We start from the raw sequence: 25230 nt of genomic DNA, 5'->3' as shown, positions 1-25230 counted from the left end.
CACAAAATTGGATGTTAAATAAAATGTAATTCTTGTATTAAAAGTTGCCTCGAACAAAGTTGAAAAACAAATTAAAATTAAGTTGTTGTACAGAAACGTAAACATTTTTGTTGAGGGTGGTTTAAGGTTGCATGTGGAGTTGTTTTTTACATAACTCCTTTAGAACTACGTGGTACATAGCTGTTCCGTAATCATCTGTGTACATTGTTTAAAATCACAACGGCTGCTTGATTATTGCAGAGATATAAGCAGCTGCAGCGGTATACAAGTCTCCAAAATAACATTGTCTTTAAAGATGAAACTTACAAAACATAACATTATTTCATCGGTGTGTGTTCATTAGTAATTGCTCTATTTCAACATCCCATACTTACCATTTCCGTATCAGAAACGGGCCCGAAACTTGTGACATAAATGTCAGTCTTGACTTCCGTTATTGAATCTGTATGAACAAAAATGAAAGACAAAATTCGCACGTGCAATGTCATTTCCATTCACTTTGTCCAGGTCAGAATCCACTGAGAAGGCAATGAACTCGATGAAATAGAGCAGATGATATTATTGTACACGTGTTAAGTAACGCATATTTTATCAGTCATATTTTCAAATAATTTCATATGGAACCTTTAATAAAGTTGTGCAATTGCAATTTACGTTTTTTGTGATTAATGCCACTCATTCATGTTCAAAAAAAGTGCATGTCCAAAACAATATGGAACTTTACAACATATTTTACTCTTATCCGTATATAATGTTTAACCAATTATACTGGGCAGATTATACAATGTGATTTTTCATCATCATCACAGCACAGATCTCAACTTGTCCCTCTTATATCAACGATATTTTGTACGTTGAAGTCAAGTAATGTAAATTATTGCACATTCTTTTCCCCTTGGGGAGTTTCGGTGGCTGCCAGTTTATTGCTAAAAATCTTCTAAAAATATACTTTATGGATGTGACAACAGCGGGCAAAGAGCATAAAACATAATGTGCCAAGGTGCCGTGTTTACACCGCACAGCATCGAGGGAAATACCCAGAAAGCACGAATGTTGAGAGCACATAATGCACAGGCCTACCAGGGTAGCAGCTTAAACACACGAAATAGAGAGGCATGTTAAATTAAGTAGCAGAGTAACAGGGCAGTTGCATAAAGGCCTTACCCATTTTTAGGATCGTCAGCCATGCTTTTTTTTATTTCACCAGGTGGTCCAATTTCATTGAGATCAAGTGGTGCATGTTTTTTTTACGTACAGATCTAGAGTAGCAAATTGGTGCATGGCTGACAGGATTCGACCAAAAGGGGTTGGATCAACTCTTGAGGCCAATTTTGAGCTGATTTGGATTCGATCCACATTTTCTCCGATGGGATAAATCAATGTAAGATGTATGTTGTATGCATTTTTTTCATGAAGGTAAAAAACAATGAAGTTACCAGGAAATTTGTTTTCACAAGGTGTACGTATTTTACAAAACACAAATCCTGGGGTGTCTAGGTAGTTCAGGGGTCAGAATATGGAACCAGTACGGTTGAAACCATGGGTTCCAAATTTGTATTTAAGCCACCCATGGTTAAACCAGGTCCTCCCATGTCGTGAGTTGATGGTCTTCGCCAACAACGATACGAAGTTAAATTTTTCTACTAATTTAGCAATATACCAGCTCTTGAGAATGTTAAAATTTCAGTTTTACTGCTCTGCACTGAACAGTGGCAGTGCATGTCGGAAACGTTGCCCCCCAGTTCGTGAATAAACAAAGGCCATTTGCAGAGATCTCAGAAGTGATCATGTGTAATCCACCTCAGACCCGTCATTTAATATGCAGAACGTTCACTGTTCCGTGAGCGCTTCAAATTGATACTAAATTTCACGATGTGACGTCGATAGCACAACTAAAATAGTAAAAAAGACGAAAACATTTAAACAATTAAACTGTGGTCGTTTGCAAAGAGCCACTGCCGTTTCCTTGCGAGGAGAGGGGCTCGAGGTGATCCCCGTTGACACAAGAGAGATGTGCGCTTAATTCCCAGCTTGGGTAGCAATGTAAGTTTTTCCTTTACAGTTAAAACAACTTCAAGCTATCATCATGTACTCCTAAAAGCAAATAAAAACTTGTTTTTAACAACAAAACGGAGACCTGAAGCTTTAAATGTAGGCTCGTAAAAGCAAATCAAGTGAGGCCCCCTAGCGTCCAATTTTCTACAGGGCCTCGCTTGGCCAGCCTGTCTCTCTCTCTCTCTTTCGACACCCCACCCACCCACTCAACCACCCAAACCCACCCACCCAAACTTACCCAATTCCACCCAAACCCTCCATCCCAATTCCACCCAAACCCACCCACCAAATTCCACCCAAACCCACTCACCCACTCACCAATCCAAAGCCACCAACCCACCCAAATCCACTCAAACCCACCTACCAAATTCCACCCAAACCCACCCAATTCCACCCAAACCCACCCACCACCCAAAGCCAACCCACCTAATTGCTAATTTGTATTTTGTCTAATTTTCTTAATTTGCCTAAATGCAACATTAACATATAATTTGTAAACATTTTGCGTATGTTTAAAATCCTGAAATCGATTGGAATGCACGTCCACTCGAAGCGCTCTTTGTGAACGTTACGAGTCTATCGACACATTTGTTTACGCATCATTGTTTTCCCTCTTAACATTCAGAAGATTGGCTTTTGCCAATTGTAATCACTGGGCGTCATCTGATCAGACAGTCATCGTGTGACCTTATCTGGATCAAGTCACAGTCCCATCAATTCACTGTCAGGTGATCCAATGCAATCTGATTTTCTCTTGAGATAAAAATGTATCAGACGTAATTCTTCACGGGAATGACGGTGTGCCATTGACATAGACGTGCCCACAAAGACAAAGCTTCCCAATTTAGCCTCACTGTCTGACGGGGCAAGGGCTGTGAGCGAGCAGCAAGGGTTGCACATGAGGAGGCCTTCTCACAGCCATACCTGGCCAACTCGAGCTGAGATGATCTAGGAGAGATTCAGGCTAAGGTCACTTACAAAAGGCAGGATTGCTGGTATTGCAACACAAGCTGAGGAGCACTGCACCATCACTATCCCACCACGTGCAAAGACGAAGGTCTGGAATCGAGGTGAAACAGACTGTTGGGGCAAGTTCTGTTAGCGAGCACCTATGCAGGCTGACACGGCCCGCATAGGTGCTTGCCATCACCACGCCCGGCCGCCTTTGTCTCCCGAGGGGCGATGTTCACACATCACACCAGGTACTCATTTGAGGCTCAGTTGACCTCGGGGTGGCCCAGGACCGGTTCAGAAAATCGTCCTTGGTGATGGCAGCGTGCTAACCGCTACACTAACGTAGCACAACACACACGTGTTCACACACACATGTACAATTTTTGTACATGTGTGTACAATTTTTGTACATGTGTACTATTTGTGTTTTTTTTTTTCAAGCGATGTAAGCATTAGTGTTCAACAGATTTGCCTCAGGCATCACAATCTCGTCTTCCTGATTATACCCACAAAATGTTCCATCCTTGGGATGACTTTCAGATTTCATTCATTTTGGATATCACATGATTTGATTTTTATGCCCAATTTCTGATTTTATTTCATATTTTAATGTTTTTTTATTTAAATGTATTGCATTTTAATATCGTCCAATGTTTTTCCACTAAATTTCACAAATTCACTAATTTAGAATGAAAACCATTGCATTTCCATATTTATCATGAATTTGCATCAGTTTAGTACGAATTTAATTTTTATATAAAAGTTTTTGAATATTTGCAAAGTATAAAAAAAACTGACGGACATTTTCCCGTGATGTCACATTGAAAACAAAACAGATTTGAATCACTTTAAATATCTTATCTAGGCCCGATTTAGAGATTTTTTAAAACAAGTATACGAAAAATTGGAGCACATCTTTCCCTGCATTCCAAACTTTAAAGTAACCCTATGCTGTAAAGAACCAAAGGTTGCATTGTATTAAATAGCCACTAACTAACTGAACATGGCAAGTATTTTTCTCTGTGGTATCTCGGAATTGAAGACTCTTAGGTTAGATACGTGTCTAATACAAACATAATAGAAAAGGAGTGATACAAATCTGTAAGATGCAAAAATCTATTAAGGTTTCATGGTAATGTTCTCGTCATCATTCTAAACTGAAAACTCATATCTTTAGAACTGATTTTTGTGTTTAGTTTGTCGACCTTCCCCGCACTTCCGATTAGCACGGTTGGCTACAGTGCGAAAGAAGTTCAACATACATACGCACGCACAAACATACATTAGTTTGCAACTTGAGAAGTGTGAGGTTACGTTGGGGGGGTCATCCCCCCCCCCACCTCCCCTTTGCTTTTTTCTCGTGTCGATGCTTGGGTGTGGCACGTGCTCTGACCTCCAAGACCTGGCCGGAGCCTGTAGTCGTATCCGTCCAGCAGACCGTCCAGCATGCGAGTGATGATTGTGATGTTATTGGCTCGCGACGCCGTCGCGGCTAATGAGCCATCTTGGCTGAATAAGCAAAGACAGCATCCAATCATTCAGCAAGTCATGACTGTAGACCCTCATTTGCATATATACAACACCGAAAACACAATCCGGCCAGGTGGCTTTATGGTGACGTGAGCTGTATGCAATCGGACGGTTGTGAGTTTAAACCCTCATTATGGTGGTGGGGGGGTGACTCATCCCACCATCCCTCTGGGGTCGATAAAACAAGTACCACTTTACGGGGAAGTCAACAGTGAGTTGAACTTTGGATAGACTCGCCCCCACTTTAGGAATACAGAATTCCCATCGCTGGCTCGGGGTTATAAACAGGTGACAAAACACGTGTCATTACAGTGCAACAATATCATTCAGTCCTTTTGTACATCTCTTGTTCGATGAAGACATGCGAATGCCCTTCTGGTCCTGAGGGTTGTTTGACCATACTTGACCACGTTAGTCAGTGCGGGGTGGGGGCCAGGACTAATTAAGATTTGACCAGCCACCGATGTTAGCTCTAGGCGGGGGACGAACGTTGGTCGCTTAGGTCATAGCGCAGTTCGCTAATCACTGCACCGCCACTCAACCCTGTGACTTGCTGTACTGTGTCCTGTGCTATACTGAGAGTGCACGTATCGGCGGTAGGCATTCGAAGATAAACCAGTGTCTCCTGCTCAAATGGGCATGGGACGTCTTGAGCCGATGCTGGGAATTCTACATGTTTATGTCTCCATAGGGGAACCACTGTAAGCATACTTTACATCAAGGAATACGTTTAAATAATTTTATTTAAATAATGTCGCATATTTAACATAATCTATAGAGGCTTCAGTGCACCAAAATCCAACGTTGTACTGTACTACTATACTCTGACCTCTATGCTCCCCTACTTTCACCAACCCACACTGACAGAAGTGGTGAAGTATGGTCAAATAACCCCCAAGATCCACACAGCATGGGGAGGTCATCATCCAGCAGCGGGTTGACAAAATCGTTGTGGATGTGTAAGTACGTAGAAGCTTCACAACAGCAATAACACACGCATCACCATATTCCAAAAAGTCCAATAAGATGTAGACATTGTGATTACAGTGTACAGGCTAATACGGTAATCACCTCATTGTGAAACACGTCATATTCACACAAACACACTAGACATTCAAATCCTCACTTACCCACATCACCTCTTGAGGCAAACGCTGTTAGTGAGCATCTCGCTAGTGGTGGGATCACCACCAATCCTGCCGGCCGCTGTGGTGGAACATTCTCCCCAGAGTACTCATTATAGGCTGAGTTAACCTATTGGCGACCCATACCAGGTTCAAATACTAAATGAAACTGGTACAGCATGATGCAAAGCCAGATGTAAACACACTGCATGTAGTTCACGGTTTGTCTACCATAGTGATACAGCTGCTAACACGTGTTGAATGTAGAAAGCGATTTCGAAAAAAAATTACTGAACAAATACCGCTTTTAAAATGAAATCAAACATAGTCATGGGCAATCTGGCATCTGTATGCATCAGCCATGGCTCCTCCCGTCAGCACCATCTCGCGCGCTTTCTGCACACAGACGGAATCTTCATTTAAAGATACGCAGAGCAAAGCCAAGAAATTACGTTTATTTATTTTTAAATAGAGGTTTACACAATCCCAGGTGATAGATGAATTAAATATAGTTGGTCAATGTACAGAAGCTGATACCATCAAATTCACTCGGACACGCACACACACTAAGTCTTGGACAGACTAGAGACCTCTTAGCATAAATATGAGGCTAACAATGTTTTCCCGATTAAAGAGTAACGACGTGCACTTGAAACACCGTCCAACTGTAATGCTCCGTGAATACAATTTTAAATGTAAAAATGCATAACCATAACATTTGAAGTGAACAAGTAACAATCCAACTGTGTCATGGTTCCTCATCGGCTTCTCTGAAAGGAGAATTTAGAACGAGTAACAACAAGAATAAGACATTCATCGGAGAGCAACGTTGACGCTGTACTACGACTATTAATGCAAATGTTCATCGACTTGACGCAACCCACTTGCAAACGGTAGGAACAAAAATTCCAAAGAGAAGCGGCTCAAAGTAAGATCGGAGCCAGAAGTAAGCGATAAATCACCAGGGCGATCTAACCGCTGGAGGTAAGAGGCCTCAGCGATAAATCGGCGGGCGTCAACGGGCGCTCTCCGCGGTTGCTGAATGCCCTCCACAACTGCGGCTGCAGTCGGAGGCGGATGGGCGCCAAATTGTGATTAACACGACGCCTTCAGCACCGCGATAAGCCCGGGACATCGCGGTAACTCTTAATACGCTTCTTTAAAAAAAATCAAAATTTTTCCTTTAACGTGCATTTCATTGGAAGTTATAAATATTGTGAATCCGCAAACTGCATTGTGCATTAAAAATACATGCTGACAAATGTGTACAATGGACCCTTGTTTTACAACATTTATATAACCAGGTGAGAACCCACTTTTATGGAATAATTCTATTTTATCTGTTGTACTTAACACAGTGGACCGTCTATATTCAAGCAGATACGATGCTGCAATACGGTCACCCGTAATGCAAATGTGACAGCAACATTTTGTGTATACATTTACATACGTTCATGCACGAACACATATATGATTATAATCATATGGTATATCGAGTATTGAAGCGTTTGTAGATGTTGAGTAACAATTGCTACGAACGGGTAACGATTCACGTGCCAATTTTAAAACTGTTCATCAGGAAACATAAAAAAAAACATTCTAAGGAACCCTGAGTGCAATCATGCAGTCTCCAACTCTCATGCACTCCTCTCTCTGGCCTCTCTATGTGTCGATGTTCTGTGCAGTAGGGCCATTGCCTGAAACGTCACCCATCACACATTGTCATTTTAAGACCACAGTGATATTGGCGAACTTGTGGAGTTTAGTTATTTGTATGCAGTATCACCAAATAATCTGCCAATAAAAGTCAGTGCAGCACCATCAAAATATGTATTGTGTTTGTATCCACTATTATATGTACATGCAATTTACATACATACCGTACATATCTAGTTACACGATGTATATAATGCGGAATAATGAAGAGATCCATATTCTGTAGTTTTGAAATTAAATACTGCACAAAATGTGTATTGATACTCACTATTGTCCTGTGCTACTCGATATACGATATCAAGATAGCTCGTCTTTATACACGTGAGAGGTACATAAATACTGATATTTTTTTAATATACATAATAAAGACGTAACATTATACAAATGCACACAAAACCAAATGAGGTCAATTATCTTCGAGTTGCAAGATTCAGAATTTAGCATCGCAAAACTTGAATACAACTACAATACTGTTCTGATGAATGATTAATTTAACAACAAAAACTCTTCCCGTGAACGGAAATACACATCGCTCGCTTTTTTGGGCGGAGAACGCAGAAATGGCATCCAGCCATTGATGATAAAAGTTTAACACCATTGTATTCAATGTCTCTCTCCCTCCTCAAGAAGTACGGTTGCGAAGGCAACTTTACTGCTCTGTGTAACGCACTTGTTTTGTGTCTGTGGCCACAACTCTGGAGGGACTCTGCCCCCCCCCCCCTCCTCACCGTTAATGTGAGGCTGAGTGTCTCCCTGCTCACGCACACGATGATGTAAGCGGTGTTCCCCTATGCTCTCAGTTCTCGTCAGGAGAAGGACATTCTAATTTCCTTCGGCAGAGACCACGTCTACTCATCCCACCAAGCCCAGAGGCGATGGTAGGCCGAGCTCGTTCCTGACCAAGATTTGAACTCTGGTAAATTCCCAGTTTTGAGTCGGAACGCTCAAACCACCAACGTGCCCCCCCCCCCCTATCAAATGTACACACGTGACTGTTGTGCGTATATTGAGTCCTTCATTTAAGCAGGAATGTTGCGATAATTATTTGGCAGCCATATCCATTTCGCCTTATTTTAGCCTCATGATATTTATACACCCATTTATAGGATAACAGTATGTGAATATACGGTATAATGATATAGGTGTATGAATGATTGATGGGTGTGTGTTGAGTTTAACGGTAGTGTCTTACGCTGACAATCCCTATTTCAAGCCAGCCTAGCAGCGTTCTGGAAAATATCGAGTGAAAAATTAAGCCCTCTTCTTGGTTCTTTCGGTAAAGTCACGTAGAAGGGAAGTAATAAAATAATAAAAATAAAACATAATAAAATAAAATAATTCTCACGACGTTTCGGCTACAACGCAAGCAGCCGTCTTCAGGTGATTTATTTGTATTATTTTATTACTTCCCTTCTACGTGACTTTACCGAAAGAACCAAGAAGATGAATCCCTGCAGTCACGAAAGCTTTAAATCGAAAATTAAGCCCTGTCTGTGTATTATAATTTACAGCTAAAAACATCCGTCAATGACTTGCAAAGCGGACTGTGGTTTCACACTGCTACCAACGTAACTCGTCAGACTGATGTTGCGTTTGTTTCGCAGCTGTGCGTGACACACGACTTGGTGCAACGGCGATCGTGAAGTAGGCAACGCAGAGGAAGTCGCGCGTGAAACGCCACCGAAGTTCTACAAAAACTCGGCGCAAACAGCGCACGCAAGACACCAGTGCAAATGAGTGCTAAATTATAAATTAATTCACATTAATATCAGAGAAACCTCAATAACATAGACTATGTGGGAAGGGGTGATACACCGGACCACTGAGATCAAATATTCATAAGTCAATCGCAGCGCGTATTTCCAGTGTAAAGTAACCTTGTAAAGCAACTCAGAAGCACAATATTCTGCTGTAATTCACTCAGGGCACCAGCTTTATCTGCGAGGTGGTTTAATTTTGGCTACGGTGGCAAGATGTTAACTACTTCGTTGGGTAAGCAGGAGGTCGTGGGTTCGATCCCAACCCTGACGATGCCTGTATATTTGGAGTGTGCACGTTATCTCTCCCCGTGGCCGCGTGGATTTATCTCCGTGCGTTTAGAGTATTTGGCTGCTATACATTTCTACATAATACGCCGCTTTCTTTAGCTTTCATTTATGGGCAGGTCGCTTCTGAAAAAGAGCGACACGGCTCATTGGGCCTTACCTGGTGAAAAACTATATTTTCTGTTTATTTGAAAACAAAGACGATCCCTGCTGCCATCTGCGTGTGCAGTTACCTGTACCCCCCCCACCACCCATCGTGCTCTGCAGAGTATTTATTTCTCCAGACACTTCGCTTTCCTGGAAAGCAGCAGCACTGAACATGGCGATGGCATTTGGCGACGATGCTTCATCGACGCAGCGGATTTCTTGTCGGTGCTGCGTTTACCGTGCGGGGCGCCGTGGCGTTGTCAAAGAGCGTGTCGGGGTTTCATAAGCGGGCAGAAGCGCATGGCTGGCGGACGAAGAGTGTTGACAAGTTAAAGATGAGAATGGCCTCGAGTGTGAATGGCAAAAGGCAGAATGAACCCGTCAACGGTGGCCCATCCTTCCTATGCGTCACGAACAGAACAGCCCTGAGTGAGCTATTTGATAGTCACGGGACGTCAGCTTTCAAACGCATGATTAGCACGGGCACATCGGAGCTTTAGGTGCGACTGTAACATAATGTTGGGGTGGGTGGCCAATACCACACACACACACTCCGCACGTTTGGTGCACACACACTGCCTGAGTGAGTGAGTGTGTCTGTGCTGGATTATTACTACAGTATCATCATCAGCAGCAGCATGCCCTAACCCTAACCTAAGAACTGCCCTCGGCGCTCACAATAATTGACGCTAACTTTCATTTCTCGTTCCCAACCCGGCAAATTGCATCGCATCCAATTAATAACTCCGCCAATCCCATGAATCATTCATACAAAAAAAAACATTGATATACAAAGTGATAGACTTTCATTCTTGCATATAAACGTCATTGTCCACGTTATGCCTGACAATGCACTGTATTAACGTTCTAATGGGGAGCGGTGGCGCAGCAGTTAGCACGCTTCGATACGAACCGAGTTCGATTCCCGCTCACTGACAACATCAATGACAATTATCTGAACCGGTCCTGGACGTCCCTTAGTTCGACTCATCCTCAAATTAGTCCCTTATGCGGTGTGTAAACATCGCCACGATGGAGACAAAGGCGGCCGGACATGATGTGCCATAGGTGCTCGCTAACAGCACTTGCCCCTACAGTCGGTTCAGGCTATACGGGGAGCTTTGTTTTCGTAACGCAATCATGCTGCATGTTACAATCCAGTAATGACTCGGCATGAAATGAAACTGAAGTAGTACAACACAGCATCATTATTATGCCGCAGTCAATATTAACACAGTTCAACCGATGCAAGTCACTTGTATACTCATTCGTATTTTACCTTTGCATGCCGCGTGACGTAAGTTGATTCCCCCCCCCAACACTCTACAGACACCAACCCTTGTTCTCGCGTCGTTTTTAGTGCGACCATTGACACCAGCACTGGAGATGATGTAGCGAGGCAAACGGCAATATCCGAAAATCGCATAGCTGGGCACGACTCGTAACGAAACACTACTCGCTCGCCCCACACGCAAAAGAATGGGCCGCTCCGCACACACAGGCGCGAGCTCTTACCTGAGCGTAGCGGCATCGCCGAAGCACAAGGCACGCGTAAACCACAACAACAAAGTCGAGATGATGATGGTTGATGGTGGTGGTGGTAATGATGCTGATGCCCCGAGGGGCTGTGTGGTCCCTTACCTCGTGATCCAGATGACGCAGACTGCGAGATACACGGAGGCGACGTTCACTCCGAGCACTTCCATCACTGTGAGCGTCGGGGATGAGGAGAGCGAGGGAAGAGACACGGGGCCACGGATAGTGCTTAGCTCTTGGCTCTCTCTCTCGCTCGCCGCAGCGCTGCGCTCTCTCTCTCTGTGAGCTTCGACTGGCGAGTGAGAGAGCGCACGACAACCAACACCAGCTACTTGCGGTGGGGGGCGCCGCGGTATTGCACAGAGCGTGGCGAGCAGCAGCAGCATGAGCAGCAGCGCAGACTCAAACGCGCAGCCACTCACTCACACAGTGACTCACACACACAGGCACTCACTCAGGCACTCACTCGCATCGTGACTCACGCAGTGACTCACTAAGCGCAGTGACTCACACAGTTATTCACACACACAAGCACTCACTAGGGCACTCACTCACATAGTAACTCACACAATGACTCACACACAGTGACTCACTCAGGTACTCATTCGCACAGTTACTCACATACATAGGTACTCAAGCAGTGACTTACACAGTGATTCACATACAAAGAGGGACTCACTAACTCTGGCGCTCACTCGCACGGTAACACTCACACACAGGAACTCACTTACACAGGCACTCACATACACTCACAAGGTAACTGCCTCATACAGTCAGTCACACACTCAGTTACTCACACACTCAGGCGCTCACTCGCACAGTGACTCACAAACAGGCACTCACAAACAGGCATTCACAGACACACACAGTCATTCACTCATACAGTCAGGCACACACTTAGTTACTCACTCATACAGCCACTCAGCCACTCACTGACACTGTGACTCACACACAATCACTCACACTGTGGAAAAGAGCCCCCGTGTAGCCTACAACAGACTGTTGGGGCAGTTGCTGTTAGCGAGCACCTATGAAGGCCGGAACGACACACGAGGGAAAGGGTGGTCAGCACCACGCCCGATCGCCCTCATAGTCTCACACTCACAGTCACTCACTCAGTCACTCATTTTGCACACTCACTCAGTAAATCACTCATTTTCAGTAACTCACAGTTACTCACATGGTCACACACCTACTCTAACTCAATTACTCACACACACATTCACACACCAACTGACTCATTTAATCATTCACAAACCCCACACACTAATACACTTACCCACATATGTACACATTCACTCACTCACACATACACACATACACACATACACACATGCCCACCCACACCGCTGCTTTACACACTCACCAACTTACTCACTCTCACTCACACAACGATCCCCCTATAGCCTTTAACAGACTGTTGGGGCAAGTGCTGTGAGCGAGCACCCACGAAGGCCGGCCCGGCATAACGATGGGGTTGGTTGCCAGCGTCACACCCGGCCGCCTTTGCCTCTCACACACACAATAACTCATTCACTTAATCACAATAGCACATGCAACAATGCCAAACAGCATAGCGGACAACGCACGCATTCAATAAATTATTCACCGTTTAATTAATTCACCGTTTCATTCATCAAACAGCCATCGTCCATTTAGCCGCGTGCCAACAATTCCAATAGCCGAGCATCTCAGCAGTGCGCACATTTGCATTGAGGTTTGGCTTGGATGACAAATATCATTACTGCGCATAGGGAACGCTCGACGGTACCTTCATTAATGCGCGCTCGCGTTGTATTGCAGGGCCGGCATTGCGTGAATTGTTTTACCTCTTGAGCCCCAATTGTGCCACCCGATTGCAACAATGCAGGTAGACACTGCCAAAGGCACACCGCTGCTATTGCGATGACATTGGAGAGAGTTCTACGGTCCCGCTGACATTATTGCTCCTAAAAAGATGTAATACGGTAATATAGATATATCGAGATTGATGGCAGTCGGTGACTGGACAAAGCAAAAGGCCATATACTGTAACCCTGATCGGAGTCAGACTGGTGTAGCTAATGATTTGAGTCAAAATCGCAAATGTATATATTTATTTCATAAAGTACCACATTGCATAGAGCGTCATTAACACGCTCAGTTGTATATTATTAAAAGAGTACATGCTTTGCATACTGAAATTTCAGAATCGTATCTTAAATAAATTCAAATGTGTATATATACACACATCTGATCAACATTTTAAGTCAAAATGTGCAATTTTAGAAACACATTCTGGAATGCAAACGATATGAGTAATAACAAATGACATGCAAGATTACTCCTAATTAGAGTGCAATACCATTGGTGTGAGTGCCATCTGTGTGCCATTGTGTAAATACACGTGTTATTCCGAGTGTAAACAATCACACAGTCGCTGCACTATTCCACGTGGTGTGTGCGCGCGCGCCTGTGTATGTGCGGTGAACAACACTGCATTCTCCGGGATTGATGTGTAACACACGAGTCGATTGTGAATGTGCCCGGCACATGCCTTCTCACATTCACTCCATGCTTACGACGTACGTGTGTAATATGCGTAACGGGTAGTACGTGCAATGGATTTGCAGAGGTGCGTTTGAAATGTGCGGTGTCGACCGATGCAATTTTTTACCTTGTTAATTTGTCCTTTCTTATCAGCATGAACTCAAAAATCTGTTTTAACGAAACAAGAGTTAAACATGTCACGAGCGCACACAATAAGAAGAACAACACACAAACCTGCTGTCTCAGAACGTGTGCGGTTCCAAACCTCTGGTGGTGCCAGACACGGCCACGCAGCACAATCACACACAGCACACTCGCACACACAGCACACACACAGCACACACACAACACACTCAGACACAGCACATACACAGCATAAACACAGCACACTGAGACACAGCACACACACAGCACACACTCACACACAGCACACACTCACACAGCACACTCAGACATACTACTCACACATAGCACACACAACACACACACACAACACACACAGACTACTCACACAGCACACACTCACACAGAGCACACACACAGCATACATACAGCATACATTTACACACAGCACACTAAGCATACACTCACACACATACTCCACACACAGCACGCACACCACATAATACACTCACAGCTCCCATAGCACACACACAACATACACACAGCACACACTCACACAGAATACTCACACACATCATACACTTGCACACAGAATACACTCACACACAGCACGCACAGCCAACATACACTCACATCACACTGAAACAGGGCACACACATTAAACACAGCACTCTCACACTCACAGCACACACTTGCAAAACGCACATACACACAGCATGAACAGCTTGCGCACGTTCACACACAGCACACCCACACGCACGGAGCACACACTCACTCACTCACAGCACACTAAAACACAACCCACTCAAACAGCTAGAGCACGCACTCACATCACAGACAGCACGCACTCTCACGCAGCACACATAGCGCACACTCACAGCACACACGCAGCATGCACGCACAGCACACACCACACACTCACATGCACAGCACATACTATCACACAACAGCCGCCATTCGCCACTAAGTATCGGTGACGTCACTAAGGCGCTTTGTGCCAGGCTAGGTGTACTTTAAGGCCACGTGCAGTATTGAAGACTCGCTGGCAGGTGGTCGCGGAACAGACACAGCACACACATACAGGCACACACACAGACAGCGCATGCAAAGACAAAGATGCCCCGTACAGCCTTAACAGACCGTTGGGGCAAGTGCTGTTCGCGACGACAACGGCAGACACATAAAAAGATCCCTCGTATAGCCTTAACAGACTGTTGGGGCAAGCGCTGTTAGTGACCACCTATGAAGGCCGGTACGGTCCACGAGGGGGTACACACACAAGACACAGGGCAGAGCAGCACACACGCACGCACAGCTCACAAGGCAGCGGTGAGCCCTTGACACTCACTCCGCTGCGAACATGAATCCTCCTTCCTCGCTCGATCCTCTCGCTCCTCGTCGCCTCCCGATGTCCACGGGCGCAGCGCGGCGCAATTAAGACGCCGCGGTCGCAAATCAATCAAAACGATCACCACGACGAGAGAAACCGGACCAGAGCGTAGCGTTTAGCGGAGATGCCGACGCAGAGAGAGACGAGAGAGAGTGGAGACCTCGGCCGGTGGAACGACGTCGCTTTGCAGCGAAAATAAACGACGACGGAACGAGAGAGAAAACAGAGAGAGAGAGGGGGGGACGCGTGCAAGGATGGAGAGATGAGAGGAGATGTGGTGAGGGGAGGTGGAGGGGTGGTTGGGGGGCGACAGCGAGTGAGACAGACGGGAGGAGTAGATGTTGGTGATGAGAGGAGAGGGGGTGGAGAAGCAGCGAGAGAGACAGACGAAGGAGTAGAGGGACGACGGAAGAGAGAGAGAGAGAGAGGCGAGACGGCGGAGAGAGAGTGGGACACGGAGAGAGGGACAGACAGAGACATATAAGGGCGAAGGGATGGATAGTGGAGGGGGTGGGAGGTGGTGGTGGTGATGATGGTGGTGGAAGGAGAGGGAGGGAGAGGGAGGGGAACTCGCGCAATGATCGAGGATTTGCACGGGGAGCCAGCCGCGCTATCGGAGCGGGCGGGCGGGCGGGCAGAGAGTGGGCACGGGGAGCTGTGGTGGCACCTAGCGCGGTGCCCGGCCACCCGTCCCTGGCGCCGCCGTGATGCGCATCCGCAATAGCGGATGGAGCCAGAGCCGAGACAGGGGGCGAGATGGCGCAGGGTGCAGCAGCAGCCGGCACCAGACACGGGCCCGAGTGTCGAAGTCTCCCCCCTCGTGTCGGTGCGCCCAAGCGCGGTCGGCCTCTGTGGAGGAATTTCTCAAGGGAAACACAAATCAGGACCCACATCTAACAGAGACGCTCGGTGCCTATAGACATTTTACAGTTCAATGTTGCTGAAATTATGGCTGATGGGATGTGTTTAAAAAAAACTGTGTTAAGTGGAGGGGACATATATGTAGAAGCAGACGAATTGTCTGATTAATTATGTTGTTACCCACATTCGTGACCACGACCATCATCGTTATATTTCGCGTGCGTGTGTGACTGGGTGCAGATATGCAATCTTGTGATCTAGCGGCTTGAAGGCGGGGTTGGTGGGTCGCGGAGAGACGGAGCCACGATGTGCACGACTAAGAGGTCCCTGTAGGGGGCAGTAGAGCAAGTAGGGTTTGTCGCCGAATCTCAGTGGAGCCGGCTCGACGCTCGCCCAGTGGTGAGTGTTCCCGGGATCATAGGGTTCTCAGCGCAGATAATCTACTCCACACGGGATCAGCCAAGCATCTCAAATCAAGAGCTCATCAAGAGTTCTGTCACTGAGATTTCCCTGGGATTGTCTCGGGTAAATTCAACGAAACGACACAGTTTTTAGTTCACCAGGTAAGGCCCATTGATCTATACATAGATATATTTCAGAAACGACCTTGCCACAAATAGTAGCTCAACGGAGTGGCTAATCACGTGGACTTTTATAGCAGCCAAATACTGGAAATTTTGTTGATTCTAAATGTGGAGGGAAAAACCGGAGACTCCGGAAAAAAATCCACGCGACCACTGGGAGAACGTGCAAACTCCAAATATACAACGGATGTCAAAGTCGGGCTCGAACCCACGACCTCATGTATACCAGGCGAGGTAGTTAACATCTCCCCACCCTATCACAGTTTATGTTTGGGCATGCCCAAAGCTAAAAGTATTCGCGTTGGTTGAATAAAAAAAACGGCTCCAGGAGCTTAGGGGTCAGGAATCGATGATCGTGTTCGATAGAAAAGCATACTTGTTTAGCGCTGACTGGCACGCACCAAAATGTACAAACCGCACAGTGCAGGCCAAAATCACTGCGTGCCACATTTTGCCTTCGTTACTCAGTTTGACAGCTAAAGGTGCAGCCCTGGAAGTGCTCACTCACTCACGCCACTGCTGGTTGAAGAGCTTCCATCAGAGGGAGTTCCAGTGAGTATTTGGTCTACTCTTCCACGCCGACCAGATGCCATTGGAGGGCTTACTCACACTTTACCCCACCACACGCACCAGACCTGCTGCCGATGGACTAAGGGCAATTAACACATTTATATTGCGGGGTGGACAGAAGTGGTGGGGATGATTTAAGAACTGAACCCATTGCTTCAACTGCCGCACCAAGAGATAGAATCGAACCGACGTCGTCTAGATTGTGATTCCATTGAGCGAGCTAATACACCCTACGGCAGCTCCTTTAATATCTCAGTTGTTTACATTGCAATGCATTTGTAATGCAAACTATGATTTCCACAACCCTAGTACTATTCCGAATGCTATTAATTGCAACTGGAAGCCGTTTAGTTACATTCCATACCAATTGCATTCTTTGACTATCAACATGATTATTGCATTCACACAGTTACACGTACTCAGCCCGCCGCCGTTTGAAGGCTTTCCGCACGTCACGTCGGTAATGGGCGGTCCTTTGGCCATACTTCACCGCTACGGACATCACTCACCACTGTTGGCCGTGACCGGAAATCGAAATCACGTTCGCGGACCGCTATGGCAGCACCTCTCCCCCTTTATCTGGTTATCATCGTCTCCGTGGTCTTGCCAATGAGCTTTCCGTTTTAAACGAGTCGCATCGCACAGCAGCAGCACTGTTCGCACGCGCGCGCGTCGCTGTTTCTTTTCACCGTGACTTGCACCCGTCCGTATTCCTCCCGACGTGCGAGCTCGCGCTAAGTGAAACTCGCTGCCGATTGCCAGTAGACAAATCGCCACTCTCTGGGGTGCTGCCACATCGGACTGGACGACAAAGCGAGTCCTGCTCACACGAGCTTTGTCGTGGTACTCATCTCCTGTTCGGAGCCCTGCGTCATTCGGTGGTAGAATGTCCACAATTCTATGGCGGAGGCGGGTCTATCCATAGGATAACCATCGTGGACTTCTCCACAAAGTGGCACTTAATTGTATCTACCATAGAGCGATGATGGGCTAGGTTAACCCACAACCGCATTTTTAAACTCACAACCCTCGGATTGTGACCCTGGTAAATAAACGGAATGGTCGACTCAGCCTATCAGTCCGCCGTGATAGATAAATTGGGTATCACCTATTGGGACATCAACAGAGATAGCTGCGCCATAGAAATGTGAAACTTATATCCGCCACGGGTTTCCGGCTTGAGTTGGCAAGCGCTGAGCTGCTGCTCATTAGACACGTTGCCGAAAGGTGCTGAGCAAACAGAATCGGTGTGCAGAGTGAGCTCCCCGTACGGGATCACATCCTCATCTGAACGGATATCCGCCTCAAACCAATGCTAACATTTCCCGTAAATCAGATCAGCCCGTCCGGATGTGGAACTAATGTCGATTGGGGTATGTTCGAAGTCGGTCAGATTCCCAAACACATTGAGATTTTTGCTGGGAAAAACATTGGGTGGACTTCATTCGTCACGTAATCGAAGGGGGACCGGCTCCTCTTAGTAATCTCACCCATCGCACGGACAAAATAAACGTTGTTCAATCCAATTTAAACATGTAAATGCCACGTGCAACGATGCACTTTCAAAACATCACCAAATTGACACAAAAAATCCACGCAATGACCCAGCTACACCCCAGAAGGTCTATCCATACCCAATCTCTTTGCTGTTCAATAGACACTCAGCAAGGTAGTAATTTGTAACATTGGTCAACTGTCAATACGTTTATTAAACAATTTAATTAACATTCTACTTATTTGCAACTATCCCGAACGATCTTGACTTCGTGGCTGCAGGGGCGAATGGCCATGTCTCGGCACTGAGCTGGCACTCATGAAACCTGTGTTTGGATCAAGTAGCCTGGCTATGCCGTTTAATTAACTACTGCATTCAAAGCCTCAATCATATTGTCTTTGCATCGAACAATGATCATAATACATGGGCCATACACGCGCAGAGATGTGTATGAGTATTGATGAGGACGTATGAAAGTTATATGCAGATCTGACGTTTGGGCCAATCGAGTGGACAACGTTACTCATGCGGGATTAAAAAAAGCAATAATGCCCACCAGGTTAAAGGGAATTAACAAAACAAATCAATTATTGAATCAAACTGTGACCTTGGATTCTGACGATTCATGGAATTGGTGGCAGTGGGGGGAGCGTGTTATCATTACATGCATCAATACATGTTTTCCTCACTCAATTCTGTAAGCTGACATTTACATACAGAATATGTTTTTTTCATATTAATAATCCTTGAAGATGTTGTTTGACGGTTACAAGGCATAGGCCCAAGGCCCCCAAAACGGCAAGTGGCGAGCTACAAACAGCACCCATTGACTTTGTAATGGCTGAGTTTAGACGATTCGTGAATTGAGCAGAGTTATTGTAAAGTGCTTGGGAAAAGAGATGATGGTTTCAAACGTGGAGCAGTTCGAGGAAAGACGCAGCAAAGTGAAGTGTTTTTTATCTGCAGTGGGTGCGTGAGTGGGTGATTGAGTAGGAGAGTGAAAGAGTGGGTGGGTGAGTGAATGAGTAAGGGGGTGAGTGGTTGAATGTGTTTTTGTGACCTTCACAATGGTGGTTGAACACAGTACGGATGAGACAAACAAACAATCACTCTGGTAGACTGAGTCCCGAACATGGGTAGAGGAATCATTAAGTGACGTTCACAGGAATAACAACCATGGCAGTAGCGATAGAAAGATGACAAGGAGGCAACTGAGTATACACATACTCAATATAAACATGCTAAATATGCACATATTCAGTACACATACTCAGTACACACATACTCGATATACGCATACTCAGTACACACATACTCAGTACACACATACTCGATATATGCATACTCAGTACACACATATTAAGTACACACATACTCAGTATACACATACTCGATATACGCATATTTAGTACACACATACTCAGTATACACATACTCGATATACGCATACTCAGTACACATACTCAGTACACACATACTCGATATACGCATACTCAGTACACACATATTCAGTACACACATACTCGATATACGCATACTCAGTATACGCATACTGAGTGGCCTCTCTTATTCCCTCCATGTCACTCTACTATCGCAACATCGCGAGAGACAGTGACAGCTTGGGGATGTATTCATCCAGCAGTGGAATGACCATGGCTAAAGGTGACGATGATGAAGTTTACGCTGCATAAAAAAGTAATTATATATACATGTTTAATATTCATTGCACAAAACAGATACATTATAGATATGTTAGGAGTATTAGTATTAGCTCTATCAGCTAATGGGATGTTCTAACAATCATTTGAATGTGTTAAAACGTATACGGATAAGTCACACATTTCGAAACGCGTACACTGCAACAGTATTTGTATGTGTTCCTTAATGCCACCATCAACACACTGAACTATTACAAACTATTTTATTTACGAGGCAAAGCCCAATCAGCTATTAGTTCAATTTCAGTAGCGACCTGGCCGCAATTGATAGCCCAACCAAGTGGCTTATCACGTGGACATTTATAGCAGCCATATCATCTAAACACGTGATGTTGATTTTTAATTTGGACAGGGAAAAAACCCGAGGACTCGGAGAAAAACCAACACGACCAGAGAGAGAGACATTCGAGCTCGATATATATAGCAGGCATCAGGGTCAGGATTGAACCCACGGCCTCCTGCATACCAGGCGAGGTTGTTAACATCTAGTCACCGTGACACCCCTCCGTCACAAAGGTGAACCACAAACCAATGTGTGCAACCCCTAAACCAACCAAACACCCACACGTGGAAAAACACATCCTCGCAAGGGCACGTGATGTTATTTCCACACCATTCTCTATTATGACAAGCAGCTCAGCATCTGTAAGTGGATTTCATTGAGAGAGAAAAAAAATTCACCTCGCCTCAATAGTCCAACGTTTACGTTCAGCAATATTTAATGAATGAATAAATACATTCAGTTTCAGCATTAACATTCTGCCAGGATATAAACTCGTTAGATTCGTTTAAAACAAATGTCCGTAGGCCAACGTTGAAACATTTAAACCTTCCAGGCATGATTAAACCATTTTGAGATATGGCGAGTTGCTACACTCTCTGTACGTGACATTAAACATCCCATTATATGTAAGCCGACCATGAAGGAAGCACTCTTTAATTAACGCTTCATAAATAGATACGGCTGGATACCAATGGGTGACAAAAGGTGATCAATGCCCAGACGTAATTGTTCAGCCCGTTCTCCGCCGTCGTGAGATGTGTGAAATCTGATTAAGACCTTCCGACGTTTTAGCACCAGGTGTTCCAACAACCTTAATGGAATTCGTCTAACAATCCGCTCGCCTATTTAAATATCTCCACAGGCCGTAATCATGTCGAGTATGCCCACTGTTCTAGACAGCGCCGGGGATCTGATAAGTGTCGTAGGAACATTGCTCTGAGGTGTTTTTTTTTTTTAATCTCGGAGCGGTGACTTTCAAAATTTCAACACAAAGGATCTCCCATTTTCCCTTTATTCACCTTCCCATCTGACCACAAATGCCCGTTTTTCGTTGCCTATAACACTCAAAAATAAGCTGTAGTTTATTGTCAAGGCGGTATTCCCCCCTTCTGCCCCTAAGGCAGAGCGTGTCTCAATTGTCTAATTTAGCGTAGAGCAAACCATACGAATATTGTGTCAATTGGCGCATTGTGTAAAATATTGGCATGCCTTCAACCCGCTACGGAGAAGGGATTTTGTGCAGTATCGTATTGCTCCAAGGTTGCATAAAAACACACTTCAGAGGAGGAACATCTCAATAGAGCGTTGCTGCAAATTACTACCGTGGCCGTGACGTTTAGTAAGAAAAAAATACGATGAAAATATTTGGTGGAAGAAGAGCCCGTACCCACTGCGCCCTCAGGACTCTTCAGGAGGGCCTTCCTCACGGCATCCCGTTCCGTTCTGGTGTTATTTTTTATGCGAGGGAATTCAGCGTGCACGGAGAAGTCCCCACAAAGAAACACTCGGGCTCCATACAGGGAGGTGATGAACCTCCTCTCTGTACAACCCCTACAGGAACCTCGTTGCTCAGCGGAAAAGGGGAGAGCGAAACTGAGGCGGCGCCGTCTTTTATTTGACAAAAAAATAGTGACTGCGGCAAAATGGAGGCACGAGATGTGATGGAGGCGATGCTTAGAGAGCGGAGGAATTCTAATGCGATCTCCCTGTGCCACGCGTGACAATGTGCAGAGGCAGGATTGGGCTACATCCCGAGCTAATCTTAGAATTCATAGATTGCATCAGGGCTGTGGGGCTCTTTGCATTTGTGTTGGATCCTGAATATAAAAAAAATAATATGCATGCATTTGGCTTATAGATCTTAATTTGGCTCATAGCAACCCATGGATATGAACACTTTAGTCTAAATCACACTAGTTATAAGGGTGTTCCTTTTGAATTTGTAATAATGTGTTTGCATGCTAATACGTACATGTGCTGCTTGCGGTTTATACCATTTACACTTATCCACCAGATTGCCTTTCCGGTATTTGTAAAGAGCTTTACGTGGCAAAACGTAAATACAATGCAGTCCTCAAATAGTCTTGGCACAATACAATCGGACACTCCTCTTTTGTTATAATTGTTGTAGCAGTTGAGCGATTTGTGTTTGTTTATGAAGTCCCGATTTACAGGGAGGGGGAGACGGTGGGGAGGAGAGATGGGGGGGGGGGGAGAGAGGTGGGGTGGGGGAGAGAGGTGGGGCGGGAGTGGGGGGGAGAGGTGGCGGGGAGAGATGGGGGGGAGAGGTGGGGTGGGGGAGAGAGGTGGGGCGGGGGTGGGGGGGAGAGGTGGCGGGGAGAGGTGGGGGGAGAGGGGGGTGGGAAAAGTGGTGGGGGGGAGGTGGGGAGGGTAGCGGTGGAGAGGTGGGGGGAGAGATGGGGGGAGGTGGGGGCAGAGATGGGGGGGAGAGATGGGTGGAAGAAGTGGTGGGGGGGAGAGGTGGGGTGGGGGGGAGATGGGGGGGAGAGATGGGGAGTGCGGGGGGGAGAGGAGGAGAGGTGGGGAGAGAAGTGGGGGGAGAGGTGGGGGGAGGTGGGGGGAGAGGTGGGGGGGAGAAATGGGGGGAAAAGGTGGGGTGGAGAGGTGGGGGGAGAGGTGGGGGAGAGGTTGGGTGGGGTGGGGGGGAGAGGTGGGGGGAGGTGGGGGAGAGGTGGGGTGGAGAGGTGGCGAGAAGAGGTGGGTGGGAGAAGTGGTGGAGGGAGGTTGGGGGTAGCGGTGAAGAGATTGGGGGGAGATGATGAGAGGTGGGGGGAGAGGAGGGGCAGGGGTGGGGGGGAGGTGGGGGGGAGAGGTAGGGGGTAGCGGTGTAGAGGTGGGGGGGAGGTGGGGGGTATAGGTGGGCGGGGGGCTCTTGAGGAATTGAGGCACCTGGTTTGCACAACAGCAGCTGCATTCCCACAGTGGGCCGGGTGCAACACGCTTGCTCAATGTGAGATTCACGTGGTCGCGTCTTAGAGCGATATCACAATAAATGTGGTTGTTTCCATCGACCCGGGAGCGCCTCACATCTTCATTTCAAACATGAAGCATTCGTGGTAGCGATGTGACTGCAATAAGCGACAGCGTTGGGAGATATTAATTAATAGCAAATTGAGAGATACGAGTGACGATAGCATTTTGAGTGATATTAGTGATAGCATTTGATAATATAAGCATTGGATTCCAAATTTCAAAGCACTGAACCGAAAGTTATGGAAAAAGGCAAGGTACGGATTAACAATTGCATTTTGTCAATTCCAAGATAACAATGCAGCACAGGGCATACAACCCGGTAAGAGCTAATGGAGCAAATGTCAACATCAATATTGTTGAGGTTTTTAACAATGTAAATGTTCTTACACAGAAGGTCGCTGCGATGAATATAGGCCGTTTTTTAATGAGTTATCTAATAGCCCTGAATGTTGCTCGCGTTTCAGAAAGATGCAATGTCCCGGATACGTAGACAAGTTTGTAACGTGACCTGAAGTAACGAGCAACTTCTGCCGTGATGTGGAAAAGGACATGGCCAGTGCCCAGACAATATGCGATGCAAATTCAGTATCGAATTAAAGACAGGGGCAGGGGCGGTTTCTTCATTAGGGCGATTGGGCGACGCACCACCAATGTCATTGAACCACAGAGTCACGCTAGCCGTCACTGCAGCCTCTGGATATAGTCCAATCAGCGTCATGTCACGTTCTGTAGAGTACCGCCTCTTTTTTTAAATCCTTTATATTAAGTTCGCGTGCTTGCTTGCTTGCTTAGGACCGTGCAAATCTTTCGGTCGTTTTTTAACCCACTTCCCGTGATCCAATCGAGCTGACATTTTCCACACAGACTCGTTGTGCCAGACAATTATTGTTCGTGAAAAAAAATTCCCAAAATTTGACACTTTTTAGGCAAAAAAAATGTATTTTACATATATTCAAATAGAACGCATTCATGGCTTTGGCTGAACGTCAGAGTGTAAGAGCCCAGAGCGTAACCCCTCCACAGGCCGTGGTGGAGTAGCGCAGTTGGTAGCGCCCTCGCTTCCCATGCCAACAGTCGCTGGATCGATCCCCGCGTCCTCCACAGGCGAATATATTTTTAAATCCTTTATATTAAGTTCGCTTGCTTGCTTAGGACCGTGCAAATCTTTCGCTCGTTTTTTAACCCACTTCCCGTGATCCAATCGAGCTGACATTTTCCACACAGACTCGTTGTGTGTGACAATTAATTTTCGTGAAATTTTTTTTCCAAAATTTTACACTGTTTAGGGAAAACAAATTAAATATTTAATTACCAATTGCTTAATACTGGCAGACAATCATCTGACCCATAGATTGCAGCCATCTCAAGCCAGAGGACGAGAGAACTCTAGCCGCCACGCATATAAAGGATTTAGAGTGAAAAACTTTGTTTTTACGGGTTTACTTGTTGGGCGATTTCACTCCGGCTGAGAATCGCCCCGAGTGGCCCCATAGACTTACATTCAAAGATGTTTTTTTTCGACCGGGGGGCGCTCCAATGCATTCTCTATGGCTTCCGGGAGGGCTCGCCCTAATGT

At 45.9% G+C, this 25230-nt stretch overlaps 1 protein-coding gene across 4 annotated transcripts in view; it reads right to left on the bottom strand.

Annotated features, from left to right (window-relative positions):
• LOC133349878 (gamma-aminobutyric acid receptor subunit alpha-1-like) overlaps positions 1–15579 on the bottom strand; it is a 124502-nt gene extending 108923 nt beyond the window's left edge. Inside the window, exons 1-5 of one of the 4 annotated variants that reach the window (XM_061563699.1) lie at positions 15073–15579; positions 13764–13804; positions 11213–11279; positions 4403–4518; positions 375–442 (exon numbers count right to left, since the gene is read on the bottom strand). In XM_061563699.1, the coding sequence (XP_061419683.1) occupies positions 375–442; positions 4403–4518; positions 11213–11277 (249 nt within the window). In that variant the 5' untranslated portion in view covers positions 11278–11279; positions 13764–13804; positions 15073–15579. Of the gene's footprint in view, positions 1–374; positions 443–4402; positions 4519–11212; positions 11380–13763; positions 13805–14771; positions 14791–15072 lie in introns of those variants that run through there. The other 3 variants (XM_061563697.1, XM_061563700.1, XM_061563698.1) reach the window with 3 other exon arrangements.
• Positions 15580–25230: the final 9651 nt, after the last annotated feature.

The sequence above is a fragment of the Lethenteron reissneri genome, chromosome 32 (assembly GCF_015708825.2).
Source record: "Lethenteron reissneri isolate LAM-NWPU_2019-01 chromosome 32, ASM1570882v1, whole genome shotgun sequence".
Taxonomy (NCBI): Eukaryota; Metazoa; Chordata; class Hyperoartia; order Petromyzontiformes; family Petromyzontidae; genus Lethenteron; species Lethenteron reissneri.
This window is presented reverse-complemented; position numbering and strand designations above follow the sequence as displayed.